Raw genomic sequence first — 19,830 nt, 5'->3', positions numbered from 1 at the left:
CACACTTTCAATAAATATGTCGCCATTTTAAGTTTTGCTATTACCAAAAAGGCAAAAATAAAATAGCAAAATAAGAGAAAATTAAATCATGTTGATATGTGCAGTACTTGTGGTAAGGTGTTGGCAACCCTGTCATAGTTACCAGAAGGATGACACTCTCAGGAATGCGAGAAGAAGGACGCATTTGCTATATATTTACCTCTACCTCTTTATCTCCTCGGGGAAACGTCCTCCCCCCTCTTCCCTTTTTAACCAAACAGATGAGAAACACAACAACAGACTAAAACAGAAAAGGAATGGTCCGAGATTAAGCGTAAACGAGTGGAGATTAGAGCACAAAACATAATGGCTGTCCTCTACTGTATGTGTCGGTGAAAGCTGGCGCGACCTCAAGCAGGATCTGAGAGCAAGAAAGCACGCAGGCAGGCAGACGGGCAGTAGCTGGTGCTTGCCATGATAAGCACGGAGGCGAGGCAGCTATCACCCAGCCAACACGACCATTGGAAAGTATATACATTCAGAGTGCGAGCCGAAGGTGGGCCGCTGGAATGTTGAGAGGAGTATTGAGTAGAATGACAATATGTGAACACTGCCCTACGCCACCTATAACCTTCATCTCAGACACAACACGTACTGAAGGTTAATAAAACAAGTATTAAAAACTCAACAACATATTTCACACAAAAATAGCCAAATATTTTCAGGCCGCCATGTTCCCAAAATCGCCATAGAAAACTCCTAATATATCACCAACTATCTATCACGGGTATAAATAACGCCTCTCTCGCGATGATTTAAGGCATCATATTGCCGCGGCGGCCATTGGTGAGAGCCTTTTGATGAGAGTTGTTTATAAGGTCCAGTGGGTCGAGCCAGACGCTAGTGTAACGTAACCCCACCGAGACTCCCCCCTCCGCCATTTACATCTTGCAACATTTGGGTGACGTCTCTTATATCTTAAAAATTATGAATATTTAATAATTTTCACGTCTCCTCAACTACACTAATAAAAACACCCTAAGCAAAATAAATAGAAAAACAAAATATGAGGAAGTTGAGGCAGCGTCGATTTTTTTCTTTCACACATGACTGCACACGACTTATTTTAAAACACAACCTAATAACCTCATTAACATTTTCCCTTCGACAATAAAACAACTAAACTATTCACATCATATCGACAGCGTGATGAGCTGAGAAAATTCACCGTACTCAAGTTTTAAGCTGAACTGCATACAAATGTGTTTAGATTTTTGGCGGCGACTCGAGACTGGCGCCAAAAGTAGTGGGTCACACAATACTGTTTCTCTGTTGACCGGCGCCTAACACTACCTTGACCTGTCTGCTGCTGACCCCACTTGACCTTACTGCTGTTGACACCACCTGATATTATCTTGACCTTACTACCATTGACCCCACTTGACCGTACTGCTGCTGACCCCACCTGATATTAGCTTGACCTGTCTGCTGCTGACCCCATTTGACCTTACTACTGCTGACCCCACCTGATAATATCTTGACCTTACTACCACTGACCCCACTTGACATTACTGCTGCTCATTCCACCTGACAGTATCTTGACCTTACTATTGACCCCCACCTGACATTATCTTGACCTTACTACTGCTGACCCCACTTGGCACTATCATGACCTTACTATCACTGACCCCACTTGACATTACTGCTGCTGATCCCACCTGACACTATCTTGACCTTACTCCTAGCGGTCATATCTTATACTATCTCACCTTGTCCTCCTAGTGGCTGTAACCTCACTACTGCCATCTGGAGGTTGAGTGACCAACTATTTTAAATTTTTCTAACACACAATCCAAGTTACGACTGAAAGATGGCAGCCATAATGTAGCCAAAATTACGCTGAGACTTTACCGTAGTCTCCCTCTCTCTCTGTTACGAAGAAGTAAAAGAAAATGACTACGAATTTCTGTGAATTTGGAACTGACTCTCGTGAACATGATGGTAAAAACGGCATAAAACTCGTCTTTAAATCATTACAGTTTAAGGTCGACGTGTTTATAAATATTCAGGCGCCATCTTGTTCGTTAAGTAACCACTGAGATGTGTGTTGTTAATCCGTTTTATATAAGGGTAACTGTTATAATTTCTTAGTGGGGGAATTATTACGTTTTCTTTGATGGGATTTTAAATATTTTTCGTTTGAGAAATTTGACATTTTCATCGATGGAATTTTTACTTTTCTTCAATAATATTTGTATTTTTTCTTTATTATAATTTTCACAATTTTCTTCAATAAAAATGTTAAATTTTCAGTAGAAATTTCTGTCACTGTAGTTGGTGGGACAAGTTATTTAATATTGTACTTTGTAAATAATAAATAAAATATACATAGAATGGACTATGAGTGAGTTCGGTTTGGGGAATTATATCTAACTCACACAGACACAGACACACACACACACACACACTCACACACACAGACACAGACACACACACTCCACAGACACACACACACACTCACACACACACACGTCTTAGAAAACAAATGATTAATATTCTCTCCTCCGCCCTGACCAAAACTGTAAGGCACCCCCCTTCCCTCCTCCCCTCTCTCCCCCTCCCTCCTCCCACTCTTCCCCCCTCCACTCCCTCCCTCTTCCCCCCCTCCCTCCTCCCTCTTCCCCCTCCCCTCCTCCCTCTCCCCTCCCCTCCTCCCTCTCCCCCCTCCCCTCCTCCCACTCTTCCCCCCTCCCCTCCTCCCTCTTCCCCTCCCTCCTCCCCTCTTCCCCAACCCCTCCCTCCCCCACTCACCTATCCCTCGCCTTACTTCCCTCAATACTCCACCAATCCCTCTCTCCTCCACCCCCTTCTTGACTCCCACAATCATCTATCCGCTCCTCCCTCCTTCCCTTACACTCACTCACCCACCTCCGTTTCTCTTCATCCACCCATTCCTGCCTCTGACCACACTCACCTCCCCTCCCTATCTCCCCACATCCCCCTTACCTCCCCTACCCCATCTCCCCTTCCCCTACCACCTCACCTACCAAACATATTCCCCCTACCATAAGGAGCACCAAAAAACGAAGGCTACCTTTTTACACACGTGGAGTACAAAGCTGTAAATCAACCTCACGGAGACAGAGGTATCATTTACAAGGTTACTGATCCGGTTCTCGACTTGCAGCGGTTTGTACCATTAATTATTATACCCGTGAATGAGAACGTCTTTAACTGGTTCACTTAAGTTACGGCACAAAGGCGAAATTCTCTTTAAGATTATTACGTTCATTTAACCTCTGTTTTGGTGGTATTTATTAGAATGTATTGATCAGAATTATTTAAGTTACGATTTTTTTTTAATCCAGTTAGAGTTAAACACAAAAACACGCCCCTCACACACACACACACACACACACGCACGCCCTCGAAAACACCACACTACCCCTTCCCTCCACACACACAAACACACCTTACCCATCGACACACCCATACCCATGATACACAACCCCCCATCTACACTCCCACAACACCAACCAACACCCAAGACACATCCTTACCCCTAATACAAAATCCCCCCCTCCCCCACACACAAGAACACACCTATAAACAAGGTCATAGTATCAAGATAAATCACCACAAATGAGACAGTTAGTTTGGGTGAACTTGTCGTCAGTGTCGGGGTGCTCGTCCTTCACCACAACATATAGGGAACACATCCTGGCTGGCTGGGCGCCTGTCATACATGTAAAATAAAACTGTTTGTCACTTCCTGTTTGTGTGTGACTTATTGTGATATTTTTCTAGTTTTCTATTTTATTTTATTTTACTTTAATTTATATTTTATTTATTTATTTATTTATTTATATTTTTGGGGGTTGATATTTTTCACTTTAGTATTTTTTTTCCTCATTTTGTCATGCATTTTTTATTGTTGTACTGTATTATAAGAATGTGTAAAATATCTTTCTTCTTCACTATTTCTTTGTGTGTCTTGATATATGTCTAGTTTAAAAATTGGGTGTCTGATATTATTAATTTTTCCTTACTATTTAATCGTCTGTAAAATAGGATTAAATGATATGATTTTTGTGTATTATATCAAATAAGCATCTTCTAAAGGTGTGTGTGTGTGTTCTAATCGATGAAATATGTTCCTCAATTAGCGGTTTGGTACATTACATCTCAATCTTTTTTCTAATTCATAATGAAGTATTAACCAGGTCAAGTTTCTAGATTATTTATTTATTTATTTTTTTACTTCTAATCTGAATACAGGTATATGGTCTTTGTATTCCTCAACCAAATTTTACATCCAAATTTGATTACAGTATTCTGTTCCTTATGGTAACAGTAATTAAGGGTAATACTTCAATAGCTCTTAAAGAAAAAACATCAACACACACACACACACACACACACACACACACACACACACACACACACACACATACCAGACTTCAACTTCTTTCCAGACATAAAACTACGTCATTACTTCAACTACTTACATCCCAAACCACAACCTTAATACCACAAAAACTACGTTAAAATTTCCATGCCATTACGAACCATATATAAAGATCAGATCACTCCCATACCTAAACTAAGCCACACTCTTAAGTACACGACCACAAAAGCGTGTCTGTCATTCTCACATCAACCATAAGAGTGACTGTCAATCTCACATCAACCATAAAAGTGCCTGTCAATCTCACATCAACCATAAGAGTGTCTTTCAATCTTACATCAACCATAAGAGTGTCTGTCAATCTTACATCAACCATGAGAGTGTCTGTCAATCTTACATCAACCATAAGAGTGTCTGTCAATCTTATATCAACCATAAGAGTGTCTGTCAATCTTACATCAACCATAATAGTGTCTGTCAATCTCACATCAACCATAAGAGTGTCTGTCAGTCTCACATCAACCATAAAAGTGCCTGTCAATCTTACATCAACCATAAGAGTGTCTGTCAATCTTATATCAACCATAAGAGTGTCTGTCAATCTTACATCAACCATAATAGTGTCTGTCAATCTCACATCAACCATAAGAGTGTCTGTCAATCTCACATCAACCATAAAAGTGCCTGTCAATCTTACATCAACCATAAGAGTGTCTGTCAATCTTATATCAACCATAAGAGTGTCTGTCAATCTTACATCAACCATAATAGTGTCTGTCAATCTCACATCAACCATAAGAGTGTCTGTCAATCTCAACCATAAGAGTGTCTGTCAATCTTACATCAACCATAAAGTGTCTGTCAATCTCACATCAACCATAAGAGTGTCTGTCAATCTCACATCAACCATAAAAGTGCCTGTCAATCTTACATCAACCATAAGAGTGTCTGTCAATCTTATATCAACCATAAGAGTGTCTGTCAATCTTACATCAACCATAATAGTGTCTGTCAATCTCACATCAACCATAAGAGTGTCTGTCAATCTTACATCAACCATAAAGTGTCTGTCAATCTTACATCAACCATAAGAGTGTCTGTCAATCTTATATCAACCATAAGAGTGTCTGTCAATCTCACATCAACCATAAGAGTGTCTGTCAATCTTACATCAACCATGAGAGTGTCTGTCAATCTTATATCAACCATAAGAGTGTCTGTCAATCTTATATCAACCATAAGAGTGTCTGTCAATCTTACATCAACCATAATAGTGTCTGTCAATCTTACATCAACCATAATAGTGTCTGTCAATCTCACATCAACCATAAGAGTGTCTGTCAATCTTACATCAACCATAAGAGTGTCTGTCAATCTCACATCAACCATAAGAGTGTCTGTCAGTCTCACATCAACCATAAAAGTGCCTGTCAGTCTCACATCAACCATAAGAGTGTCTGTCAGTCTCACATCAACCATAAAACGCGGGTAAAGTCACCATCACCAACACTGCTTCTGGTACTCACCGATTTTCTTGTTGATGGTGATGGCAGGACCCAGCTGGGACTCGGACAGGACGGCGGCCACGCTGAAGGTGTAGTCAGTGTTGGGATGGATACAATATTGGCACGCCTCAGGGTTCAGGGTGAAGGAACATTGATCCTCGGTACACTGTGGGGGAGAAGAATAGGTGGTGGAGGTTAGCCAAGGTATGGTGGTGGTAATGGTGGGTGTGAGGTGGTGATGGTAGTGGTAAAGAGTGATAATGGTGGTGATGATGATAGTATTGACAATAGTGGTGGGGATGATGGTGGTAGTGGGGATGACATAATGGTTGGTGGTGGTGGTTATATCAGTACAGTAGTAGTTGACTGTAAGTGGGTCATTCTATCGAAACATGACCCCTACCCTCACCACTAGTCCACTATCCCTATGATGAACTGTCTTCAATATCCTATACCCAAAGAGAATTAACTGACCAAGAATATTAATTGCTAACCTCCCCAGTCCCTATCTAAATCTATATTGTCATAACTCAAACGAAAACTTGGCGAGTTTCCTTTTAACTAGATACGTGAGAATGAATATAGATAGAGTACAGTAGTTTCTATGCATTCTCGACGCTATACTGGGCACCATATTTGTGTGGTAGTTTAAGTGAGACATTTTTAGGCATTCTCACATCACCAGTTAGGAGGAAGACACCCCTTCAGGTCCTCCCAGGGTGATAAAACTTTACGAGAGAAAGTCGTGTGGTGAGGGGCCATCCGTCACCACGTCTCCTACTGCCAATCCCTCCCTCTGTTTATTTTGATTCAACTACCTATTCTGAGTCACTTTTTCTGTGTACTGTAGTTATGTCTACTAACTTATTCATAATTTAATTTATCTCTAGTCTAATAGTTACTGTAATCAACAGAACCATCAACTGATTAATAAAAAGGTGTAATTAGCTCACTGGTGACACTCTCCCTCCCGTGGTCTTGTCTATCATGTGATCAGGATCTATTAGGTTTAAGTGTGTGCACCCAATCTACCCACTTGTGTTTTGCTAAGTGGCTGTAGTTATTTTCTGAGTGGCAGATATTAAATCGTAATGTGATTATGCCTCATTCGTCTATCCATAAATGCATTGTCTTTCTTTTTGTTGTTTTAATTCCTCTTCTATGGCCACTCTCTGTTCGTCTCCTCTCTACTATCGCTGTTTCTCTACTCCTCTCCCAGCATCCCTGACAATCTCTTTTCCCATCACTATTCCCGCCCCCCCTCCCTCCCATCCTAATCTCTCTCTCCCCTACACCTCCTGCTCCCCCCCCCCACATTAAAGTCCCACTCATACCCCCAAGCAACCCTAAGGCCTCCTTACCCTCATCTCGGTGTCATAGGAGACTGTTCCGCCCAGGAGAACAAGGATGTAGGAGGAGATTTCTCCACTGCATGCTGGTCTACGCCACTGGAGGACAACGTTGGAGACGCGCTCGTTTACGGTCAGCTGACGGGGCTTCAGGTGCTCAGTGCTGTCGGCTGAAGGAGGAGAAGGAAGGGAATATTATACTTCAGTACAGACCAGACCAGATGATAAGAGTCTTAAAGATTCATAACAGAATATGAAGGTTAAGAAGGAAGAGAGAGAGTGACGTCAGTTAGGTAATATGCAAGCTCTTCTGCTTCTTATCCTCTCCGCATCTTATTAGCTTACTAGCTCGTCGGCCATGTCTTTATTACACGCTGGAGGCAACAGCTGGGCACGCACGACCTCTTGACTGTACCTGGAGATCTTTCACAGCTGGTCACATTATTCTTTGGCAGGTTATTGTAAACGTTCATAACTCAGGCAGATTCATGCTAAAAGGTTCAAGTTGAGGCTGTGACCGTTCATCAGATTCATGTGAGATTAGATAAAGCTTTAAAACAAAACCTAAAAGTGAATACATTTGAACATATTCCATATTAACTGATTCATGTTCGTCTACCTTAAGGACGGGTTCGGTGACGCGGGAGTGAAGTTCAGGTTAAGGAAAAATATTAGATTCTTCTAGTAACTAGTTGGTTGTAAATACTAAAATTGACGTTCTTTATATATCAGTTTTAGTTCTCCTCAGGGTACACCAAAAATCTTACGAAAATCTCACAAAATGTATTAAAAAATGCTCATCTTTAAACCAGCCCAAAACTACTTTAAAGCAGACAGTTCTCTTGGCCAATACTTAAAATAAAAATATTAATTATTAAATAAAAAATTCTATAATATTTAGCGTTGATATTCTTCTTAATGTTAATCAAAATTCATATTCGAGGGCTGACGGTAGTATAGAAGGCATGATAATAATATGTACAAGATTATTAATACAAACTTCTACATCATACCGGAAGTATCTTTGGTTGAGAATGAAAGAAACTGGAATGAGGGCTAACTACTGTATACTGAATAACTAAATTCTTTAAGCCAGACTCATATCGTTATCAATAACTTTTTATTAAACAAAACAAAAAACCTAACAAAACATGAACAAATTAAAAGCGATGTTTTATGATGTCAAAATGTAATATATAATTGAAACTATGAAGAGAAACATTGGCAAAGTTACTCCCTATGTTCACACAACACACTCCGTTTTCTCTCAGTACATGGCGCCCATAAACATCGAACGGTAACTATACTAAACGTGTAAGGAAAACTGACTCGCTGAAAGTTACTGATTTTATAAGAATAAATAACAGATAATATGACAAAATTCTTGATGTAATTTATCTATTTTACAAGGCTAGTAAGCTGATAAGTGGCGAATATGATATTAAATTTGTTTTTTTTACCTTACTTAACTCTTATGCAAGTAACATATAGTAATAGTCACTTTGAGTCCCTGAAATACAAATGACTGATAATATATAAAACAAGGAAGAGAGAGATGAGGTGAGTTTAAAGGGATGGGTAGGGTAGGGTAGGGTAGGGTAGGGTAGGGTAGGGTAGGGTAGGGTAGGGATGGGTAGGGTAGGGTAGGGTAGGGGGTAGGGGGTAGGGATGGGTAGGGATGGGTAGGGTTGGGTTAGGAAGAACAGAGAGATCAGCAGACATGTAGAAAATAATATACTCCCCATCCTTGTGTACATAAATTCACCAAGACAAAGAACTCAGGGTTAAAGAGACATAATCACTAAAACAGGGAATAAAAAAAAGATAATTGAATGATGCAAACAAATTCTAATGAAGAAGTGAGACAGACACACACAGGATAAAAGAAACGCAATGATAAAATGAAGAAACAAGTAAATAAGATTGTAAAGTAAGAGCAAAGTCCAAGAACGAAATGAAATGAGAATAGTAAATACTGTACATAATTTGATACAATGAACAACAATGAGGTAAGAACGGGTACTGAACAACATAAGAATGGAAGAATGCAGCAAGAACGACATGAGAATGGAAGAATGCAGCAAGAACAACATAAGAATGGAAGAATGCAGCAAGAATGACATAAGAATGGAAGAATGCAGCAAGAACGACATGAGAATGGAAGAATGCAGCAAGAACGACATGAGAATGGAAGAATGCAGCAAGAATGACATAAGAATGGAATAATGCAGCAAGAATGACATAAGAATGGAAGAATGCAGCAAGAACGACATGAGAATGGATGCAGCAAGAACAGCAAGAACATAAACGTCTTGAGAATGGATGAATGCAGCAAGAACGACATAAGAATGCAGCAAGAACGACATAAGAATGGAAGAATGCAGCAAGAATTATTTAAGAATGGAAAAATGCAGCAAGAACGACATAAGAAAGGAAGAATGGAGCAAGAATTATTTAAGAATGGAAGAATACAGCAAGAACGAGCAGTAAACGTCTTGAGAATGGAAGAATGCAGCAAAAACCACTTAAGAATGGAAGAACGTAACAAGAACCACTTAAGAATGGAAGAACGTAACAAGAACCACTTAAGAATGGAAGAACGTAACAAGAACCACTTAAGAATGGAAGAATGCAGCAAGAACAAGCAGTAAACGACTTGAGAATGGAAGAATGCAGCAAGAATGATTTAAGAATGGAAGAATGCAGCAAGAACGACATAAGAATGCAACACGAGCGACTTCATTAGATAACATACGACCCAGAAACGACCACGGAATAGTATAGAATACACCACAAGGACGCAGAAACAAAACACCACCCCTCTTCCCTCCTACGAAACATTGCCCCCTCTTCCCTCCTCCTCCTCCTCCTCCACCTCCTACGATACGTACCCTCCTTCTCGCAGATCATGTACTGGAGGGTATGGTCAGCAGGGTAGGGCTGGAGCTTGTAGCGGTAGGAAGTGTCGGGGAAGTCGTCGAGCATAGCAGCGATGGAGGGGCCGTACAGGCTGGTGGGTAAGGCGTTCCATTCGTTGGTGGAGCCGATCTATAAACAGACACAGGTGGACATGAGTGGCTGAAGGGAACATGATGCAGGGGGACAAAGAGGATGCTGTGAGTGACTGAGGACATGATGAGTGACAGGAGAGGTCTTGTTGAGTGGCAGACAAAGATACTGTGAGTGATTGAGGACATAGTGAGTGACAGAGGAGGACATGGTGAGTTACAAAGAGGGACATGGTGAGTGACAGAGAAGGACATGGTGAGTGACAGAGAAGGACATGGTGAGTGACAGAGGAAGATACACTGAAAGAGTTTATGGTGGATGTGTGTGTGTGTGTGTGTGTGTGTGTGTGTGTGTGTGTGTGTGTGTGTGTGTGTGTGTGTGTGTGTGTGTGTGTGTGTGTGTGCGTTGGAAGGGATGAAAGAGGAAGAGAAGGAGGAAGAGGGAAAAGGGAAAAGGAAATTTAGGAGAAGGAGGAGGAGGAGATTAGTGCTCAGAAAGAAAGGAAAGGAGAGAGGCAGTGGAGAATAAAGAAGAGGAAGAAGACGAATAAAAGTGAACAGGAAGTGGAGAAAAATAATACAAAGACAAAGAACAAAACAAAAGCGAAGTGGGAGGAAAATAATAAAGAAAAAAGGATAATGAAGGAGGATAAGACTGAGGGTAACGTAACAGAAGATAAAGAAGAAGAGAGAAAGAAGAGATAGAAAAGTATGAAGGTAAGGAAGGTGTCAGAAGAAATCACACAATAATTCTCACAGTTCCTGAATCTTCCAACACAAACATATAACAATTGACAAGATATTTATAGTTATTAATTGATATCAAGGAAGAGATTAAGAAATATTAATGTAAGAGACGAACAAACATCATAAATAATAATTGAAAAGGTATTTAGTTATTAATTGAAATCAAGTAAAAAATTTAATTATTAATGAAAGGTAAGAGTTTGTAAACGAGATGCATATATAATTTTAAATCAGGTCTGACAACTCCCCAAATATGTCGGCGACTGGTCAAACAGGCCCCTGCCTATTCTAGTTAACCGTTAGAACAGGGGTCTCGTCCTAATGAGCCCAAGTCCTTATTGGGTCTAATCCTATTGGATCCCAGTTTTATGGTTGGTTCGGGCTTAACAGGAATGGAGTTTATTTAACCTGTAACTAACTTGTTTATGGGTCATATAACTCTTGGCAGATTGTTATATACCTAGTCACTCTTATCTGTGTATTATATCTTCCCCAACCTGTTTATTTATTCATTACCTCATTCATGATAACTAGAGGTAGAGGGAAGTAAAATGATACAAATAATTGCTACTGAGGGAACCAATATCCCCATTAAAAAAAATCACTGACTTCTTTTTTTACAATCTTATTTATAAACAGTTCCCTGGTGTACCTCGCCCCACTTGGACACACCAGCTGAAGCCCTGCCAAGTCGACCACCAGCGTACACAACTCTCAACTAACTAGAGGCTAACCACAGCTGCCCTGATACATATTTCACTGTGTGGTCTTAATGGGTGTGAGCTGCAGTCATTGTGTAAATCAACCCTGTGTGGACTCACATCTGGGATCTTTATTAGCACCATGTAAGTATTTAGTCATTTAGGGTAACTTTTTATGCCTAACTTTACAAACATTAACAAATAAAACAATAAAAGAAGCATGTAACTCCAAAATAATCCGATGATGTTTCTTTGTTAATCTCAGATCAAATAGATAAAAATTTATCTAAAGTATAATTTTCGGAAGGGTTGTACTTGAAGGTTGTTACTCCAACATTCCTTAATGTGCTTAAAGTTTAAAATATACATAAAATCATATCTTTCTTATTAAACAAAGTCCTTGCTTTTTGTCTCTCACACTTGGGATCTCTGATCTTGCAATTCATACACTAGTGGTCCTTGTTCTTGAATATCTTACACTATGACTCCCTGTTCGAATACTTCTTATGCGTGGGATTCCTTGTATATCATATACTAAGGGTCACTGGCCCTGTCATTTACACTAGGAGTCCCTACTTACTGTGAGCCAATCACAGAAGTGGTTGCCCTCGCACTTGGTACCGTCAGCGTACAGCCAGTTGCCTGGGGAGTCACAGCCGTTCCTGGAAGATAAATAAAGATTCAAAATACGGCCCTCTTTTACCTAAGACACTCATGTTTCTGCCCCTTTAAGATAAGTAAACATTTGAGACACTAGTTTATGTTTCTCTCACTTACCACAGTCTACTCATGATACTTTTCCCTTCACAACCATTCGTTAAAGTAAACAATTCATGAGAAGACGAACGAAACTTGAGCCACACTGAAGAAATTACCACACACTATGTCTATTGACAGTAGAGTACATACATGGGAATACAACAGATTACTTTCTCACGTAACAAAAGAAACATAAGTACAGTACACACAAACGCCTGTTAATAAGCCTAAAACAATAACAAGTAGAAGTAAAGTCATTGTAAACACCATGTGTGTGTTTTTGGAATAATTGAGGAATAATAAGTACAATACAGTGCCATTATTTTCGGAATTTCAAGTTGGTCTGTGCAAAAGAACAAACACAAGAACAAACTGTAAATGAAGAACACAAATACTCTTCTATCTTAACTTGATTTACATAATGTTCAGCTCTCTTAAGATAACGTTAAGATAACATTACCATATATGAAATAGTTACCATAGAGTTACACCAATATAAACTAAATATAAAGTATCTATTATTATATACTAAACTAAACCAGCCTAAATTAAACCTAAACCAATGGAAAAGTAATAAACCTCGCGTAGATCTAATTAAACCAGACCTAAATTTATCTAAACGTTGACAAACCTCTTCAATAATCCTAACCTCAAGTTGATAAAACCTAGTTAAACCTAACCTTATCTAACTAAGCCAAAACTAAACTAAACCTAACCAGATCTAGCTTAACTAAATCAAACCTAAACCTACACTAACCTAACTTAAAGCTAATATTATTTAACCTCAGTGAAACAAGAGGTAAAACAGTGAAGCAAGAGGTGAGTCAGTGAAGCAAGAGGCGAGTCATTGAAGCAAGAAGTGAGATGGTGAGGCAAGATGTGTCAGTGAAGCAAGAGATAAGTCGTTGAAGCAAGAGGTAAGTTAGTGAGGCAAGAGTCATCTACCTGTATTTACAAGTACCGGTACAGGTCCAGTGAGGTGGACCTGTACACCTTGATCCTGGGGCGGCATTCCTGGCCTGGGGGGGTGTTGGAGGGGGGTGGTGGAGGAGGGTGGGGGTGGTGGAGGAGGAGGTAGGGTGGTGGTAGGATGTTCAGGAGGGTGGGGTGGTGGCGGAGAAAGGGAGGAGTGTTGGTTGGGAGGAGTGTTGGGGTGGGGGTGTTAGAGGAGGGGTGTTGGTGGAGGGAGTGTTGGGGTGTTGGAGGAGGGTCTGTTGGGGAAAGGTGGTGGTGGAGGAAGTGTTGGGGAAGGAGAGGTGTTGGATGAAGGGGTAAAGGATAGGGAGGAGAGGGTAAGGGGAGAGGAAAGGTGAGGGGAGGTAGTGGTGGTGGTGGGGAAGAGGGGAAGGAGTGGGGAGGGCGAGGCACACACACACACACACACACACACACACACACACACACACACACACACGTAACGATACAGTCAAACCACAATGACCTCAACATTTAAAGGTATATTAATGGACAGTGATATGATCAAGGCATAAGCTGCAAAGTACCATGTTGTAATTAGAGACGATTCTTCACTGTATAACCCACTTACGATGCGGGAAAAGCCATACTCTCTCTCTCTTACGCATGATAATAATAGTACACAAACATGGGGGAGACATCTATTAACAAACCGCCTCTTACATATAGAAAGCTTGTGAATCGATGGCAAAAATAAACGAATCAAATACGGTTTTTCATACGAGACAACGATACAAACAAACAGTCAGACATACAGTACACAAACATTCATAAAATTACGCACTCGCCTATATACGTACACACACACACACACACATACATATACATATACATGCGGACCAAGCACAAACACCACTCCACACATCACAAACATAAGCAAACAAACACACACACACACACTGTAATATAAAAGGGGGTGAAGGCTTGTGGGTTTATAAAGGAGACGTCCAGATTAAGTCAACCTGATACATGTAGCCATCATGCAAATAAATGAGCTGATTCAGTCCTTAATAAACGAGGAATGCAGAGATAACACATGAGAGAGAGAAACATTTTGCAATAACATCCCGTGACCTATTACATTATTCCTCTTCCTATAACTACAACATCACATTTCTATAACAAGAACATCCCATAAAAAATAACATATATTCATACCTTAGTTTATATGGAATTCGGCTTTGTTAAGGACTATATTATCAGATGGGGCAAAAATATAATTAATGATCTTTTACCAGAAGTTGAAAGATACAAATCAATTTATATTTGTTATTATTTCAAGCCGTATGTTTACGATTTTATGGTAATTTGGTCACTGACTGAAAAGATAAATAACTTTTTCATAGGCTGAAGAAAAAAATTTATTCAAAATTACCCGGTACATACAGACATCAATCACCAAAGGATTAGAATACCAAGTCAAAATGAATGAGTTTCTGTGCATATTTGTGTGTCGAGGCTCCTGTAGCCGTCATAAGCATGGCCTCATGTTTATATATACTTATCCAAGCGGTACACATGACCAACCATAAGTCCTAGCCAACAGTAATTCTCAGCCTTATGTCGTTATGTGGTAGAGACGCAGTTTGTCCCCCTCCCCCGAGCCAAAATTCCCAGATTAAAACATTAGATAAGTCCTGTAACTGTGGATAAGAGGATACGGGAGCTCAGAAACGAATGCCATTGATCTTAACTTCTTTTTCCCAATATTATATCTTTTCGTACAGGTATTAGTATTATTGCACTACCAGAACATTCTGTCTATCTGTTGATCTTCATATCTATATATCTATATCTTTATATATAGGTCTATCTACATATATCTGTCGATGTCTATCTATACATCTGCATCTATATCTATATGTCTATCTATATCTATGAGTACTTATCCATACGCTTTCTTCCAGTTCATAAAAAAGCACAACAGAACAATACAAAATATTCTAAATTATTAAGTAAAGAAAGATAAGATTCGCTTCATACTGCTGGTGAAATAAACTGCCATAACTCACAGTAATGCATCCACCGTTAAGTTAAACAAAAATCAAGGGATACAGGGTCACCTCAGGGGGTCAACAGAGGTCATTGAGAGGTCACAGAGGGGTGAGGACCGAACTGTTGTGAAGATCCTCTGAACCGAAAACTTCCTCATTAATGTACACTCACTGAATAAAATATCCTCCATCCTTGGCTCTAAAACCATCCACAATGATCACTGTGACAGAAACCGTGATGAGTGTTATCAGATTTCTTGGTCCGGTGTGTCATATTGTATAGCCCAGTAAAAGTGCAGAATAATCCTTTAATGAGTGTTCAGGGTGTGCTTCAAAAATGTTCGTCTTCCTCACAAAACTGAACATAAATAAAAGACTACAACCCATTTTCTACAAGATTTCTTTAGGGGGACATAAATGACTGTTTAGTTCAGTTATATCTATATCTTTATATATAGCTATCTGGATATATCTACATGTCGTATAACTATACTTAAATAACATCTATATCTATATGTCTATCTATATCTATGAGTACTTATCCATACGCTTTCTTCCAGTTCATAAAAAAGCACAACAGAACAATACAAAATATTCTAAATTATTAAGTAAAGAAAGATAAGATTCGCTTCATACTGCTGGTGAAATAAACTGCCATAACTCACAGTAATGCATCCACCGTTAAGTTAAACAAAAATCAAGGGATACAGGGTCACCTCAGGGGGTCAACAGAGGTCATTGAGAGGTCACAGAGGGGTGAGGACCGAACTGTTGTGAAGATCCTCTGAACCGAAAACTTCCTCATTAATGTACACTCACTGAATAAAATATCCTCCATCCTTGGCTCTAAAACCATCCACAATGATCACTGTGACAGAAACCGTGATGAGTGTTATCAGATTTCTTGGTCCGGTGTGTCATATTGTATAGCCCAGTAAAAGTGCAGAATAATCCTTTAATGAGTGTTCAGGGTGTGCTTCAAAAATGTTCGTCTTCCTCACAAAACTGAACATAAATAAAAGACTACAACCCATTTTCTACAAGATTTCTTTAGGGGGACATAAATGACTGTTTAGTTCAGTTAAAACAAAATATTTTATATAGCAAACGGCTGGATATATTATGCATACATGTTTAGAGAACAAGTAATAACTATGTTACTTAAATAACAGGCGTTTGGGTATCGTAATCTGTAATTAATATCTTGAATTTTTACCTGATAAGTAAATACATAATAGAATGAAACTGACTTACAATAATAAAAAAAGTTACAGTCACGAGAGAGAGAGAGAGAGAGAGAGAGAGAGAGAGAGAGAGAGAGAGAGAGAGAGAGAGATATGAGACACTTACTGGCACATGAGACCGATGAAGGCGCGGCGGTACTGGGAGTCGATGGTCTCTGACAGGTGAGGTTTGAGGAGCCCCTTGAGGAAGTTGTGGACCTGTGGGGTCTTGTCGGTGGCCAGCGCCGCCCCGTCACCCTGACACCTGTGGGGAGAAGGAGGTTGTGAGTGGCTGGTGAGAGGAGGGAAGGGGAAAGGGGTTTGTGTAAGCCTAGTGAGAATGGGGAAGAAGAGGGTTGTGTGAGGGTCTGGTGAGAGGGGTTTGTGAGTCTGGCGAGAGAGGGGAAGGGGAGAGAGGTTGTGTGAGTCTAGTGAGAGTGAGGAAGGAGGAGTGGGTTTTGTGAGAGTCTAGTGAGAGAGGGGGAAGAGGGGTCTGCGAGATGAGAAAAGAGTAGTTTTTGTGAGCATGTGTGAGTGGGGAGGGGAAGAGATTATTTTATAAAACAGGGAAGGGGAATTTCTGAGTGGGTTTGTGAGGAGCTGGTGAGAGAGAGAGAGAGGAGGGGGGGGGGTTGTTTGTGAGAATAAGAGGCATTATGAGACATAAATATGCTGTGTTATTCTAGTATCACAAAACAATCAATAAATGTTACCAGATAGAGAAGCTAATTTCAGCTAAATTTACAAAGTTATGGAAATCTGACGAAAGCGAAGTTTAATTCTCATTTTACTAAGATATCAAGCAAAGTGGTCAACAGAAACTGATTTTAATTGTGGTTTTACAAAGTTATTTTATTATTTAGGTTAAATAAAGATATCTTTAATTAATTTTAACATCTATCACAAAGCTAACTAGAAAATTAAATCCAATAAAGTAACTTAAACATAAGAAAAATCTAAGTCTTTCCAACATAGTTAAAAAGTTAATAAGAAAATTAAATACAGGTATAATAAAATGGACTAAAAGAGTTTAATTAATTTTATCATCTATTACAAATCTAACCTGGAAATTAAACAAACCAAAGTCAATTTACCAGTACTGTACAACTCAAGTGAAAAAACATAAAAATAAAGAAAATCAACTAGGCTCTGGCAACACTGATCATCCTTGATAACAAATGTCAAATGTTCACACTGATGAACAAATCAGTTTACAACACTGATTACTGAACATTAATAGTAACTAAAAAAATAAATAAACTAACTGTAAATAAATTAAAATAAATTACATGGTATATCTTCTTTACATGTCCCCCTAACCCCACCCACCCACTCCAGAACAATGTTACCAACTCTAAAAAACTAGAATATCAAGTCAACAGAAAACGGAAAATAGTGACCAGAGGGGACTGATCAAAAACTGGATTGCTACATGTAAACTTATAATCATTATCCCTGTGTGTGTGTGTGTGTGTGTGTGTGTGTGTGTGTGTGTGTGTGTCCTTGTAGCTTTAACCTCTGTTATTATCCTCACTATTAATAACTTGTCCTGTTATTCTATCCTTGACTTTCATCTATTGTTTAACGCCAATTATCCATCAATTTCATACAATCTATCCATTATTAATCCAGCTCATCCATCTATCCTCTATAATCTATATTCATCCATCCCCTCACTAATAATCCAGCTCATCCAACTATCTGTTATAATCCATCCTTTATCCTCCCACCTCATCCAACTATCCATCTGTTCTCTATAACCTATCCATTATAGCTCTATCTATCCTTATCTAATGATCGATCTCATCTCTCCTCGTCTAGCCCTACCCATTTCTCCTAGGCCAACGCGTCTCCTTCTAGTTCTACCCACCTCCTCCTAGCCCCACCCACCTCCTCCTAGCCCAACCCGTCTCCTTCTAGTCCTCCTAGCCCAACCCGTCTCCTTCTAGTTCTACCCACCTCCTCCTAGCCCCACCCACCTCCTCCTAGCCCAACTCATCCCCACCTAGCCAATGTTGACTCTTTGTAATCCTAATCCCTAGACATACTCCCTTTTCTAATCCCATCCAATCCCACTAATCACCTAATCCAGGAACTTACCATTTCCAAATCCATCCCAATCCATCAAATCCTTGGGTATAATCTCTTAATAATCACATCCAAGCCCCTGCCAATCACCCACCCCCCCCTCCCTCCCTCACTCCACCTAATCCATGGACTTACTGTCTCTGTGCAGAAGAGAAGTCGATAGGGGACTCCGTCTTGAGCACCTTGTAACACTGGTTTTGGAATTTGGTGTACCCAGGTTCGCACACGTCTGTCGGAACAAAGGTATAATGTTAAGAACTACTGAGATTATTTAATGAGATTAGGACATGACACGACAATAAATGCTGGGATTATGAAGTGAGATTAGGACATGACACGACAATAAATGCTGGGATTATGAAGTGAGATTAGGACATGACACGACAATAAATGCTGGGATTATTTAGTGGCATTATGAAATGATTTTGTGCTGAGATTAAATATTAAAACTGGAACATAACAAAAAAAACTGGGATCATAAAAAATAAATGTAAATAAAATACCTGAAACAACAATACATAGAAAAGATTAATAGAGAGAATATGACTAATTAAGGAAAATAAATGAAAAAAAAAGAGAAAAAAAAAAGATTGCCACGCCAAATACTCGATAATATATGACAAAAACATGAAGTGGTTAGGTTAAGTGACAAAACATAAAGTAATAACAGTAAAATTTAAAATAAAAGAAAAAAACAAAATCCTGTGAAAAGAAAAAAATGGGGAATGCGTTATGAAGACTACGAGTACTCCATAGAAAACGTGAATTGTGCGTAACGAGTGAAGTGTATCAAAGAAAGCAAGAAACCTGGAGAGAGAGAGAGAGAGAGAGAGAGAGAGAGAGAGAGAGAGAGAGAGAGAGGTAAAAAATGAACGAAATGGATGACAAGGAACAGGGAGGAAAGGCAGTCAAAAGCAGAATAAATAACTTAAATAAAAATAAAGGTTGAATAATTGGATAGAGACAATGAAACGAAGAATTTTATAATAATGATGAAAATGATAATAATGCTGCTGATGATGATGATAATAATAATGAATATGATAATGATGGTGGTAATAATAATAATAATGATAATAAGAAGAAGATGAAGT

The 19,830-nt window shown here is 39.4% G+C and overlaps 1 protein-coding gene across 1 annotated transcript in view; it reads right to left on the bottom strand.

Moving 5' to 3' along the window:
• The window catches only part of LOC121859927, a 161,837-nt gene that overhangs the window by 98,570 nt on the left and 43,437 nt on the right, over positions 1–19,830 (bottom strand). Inside the window, exons 3-8 of the mRNA XM_042356886.1 lie at positions 18,872–18,965; positions 16,776–16,913; positions 12,278–12,359; positions 10,133–10,289; positions 7,254–7,411; positions 5,914–6,058 (exon numbers count right to left, since the gene is read on the bottom strand). Coding sequence (XP_042212820.1) covers positions 5,914–6,058; positions 7,254–7,411; positions 10,133–10,289; positions 12,278–12,359; positions 16,776–16,913; positions 18,872–18,965 — 774 coding nt within the window. The remainder of the gene's footprint in view (positions 1–5,913; positions 6,059–7,253; positions 7,412–10,132; positions 10,290–12,277; positions 12,360–16,775; positions 16,914–18,871; positions 18,966–19,830) is intronic.

This window comes from Homarus americanus, unplaced genomic scaffold, assembly GCF_018991925.1.
Source record: "Homarus americanus isolate GMGI-L3 unplaced genomic scaffold, GMGI_Hamer_2.0 scaffold34581, whole genome shotgun sequence".
Lineage (NCBI taxonomy): Eukaryota > Metazoa > Arthropoda > Malacostraca > Decapoda > Nephropidae > Homarus > Homarus americanus.
Note: the sequence above shows the minus strand (reverse complement) of the source record. Positions and strands in the feature narration are given on the sequence as shown.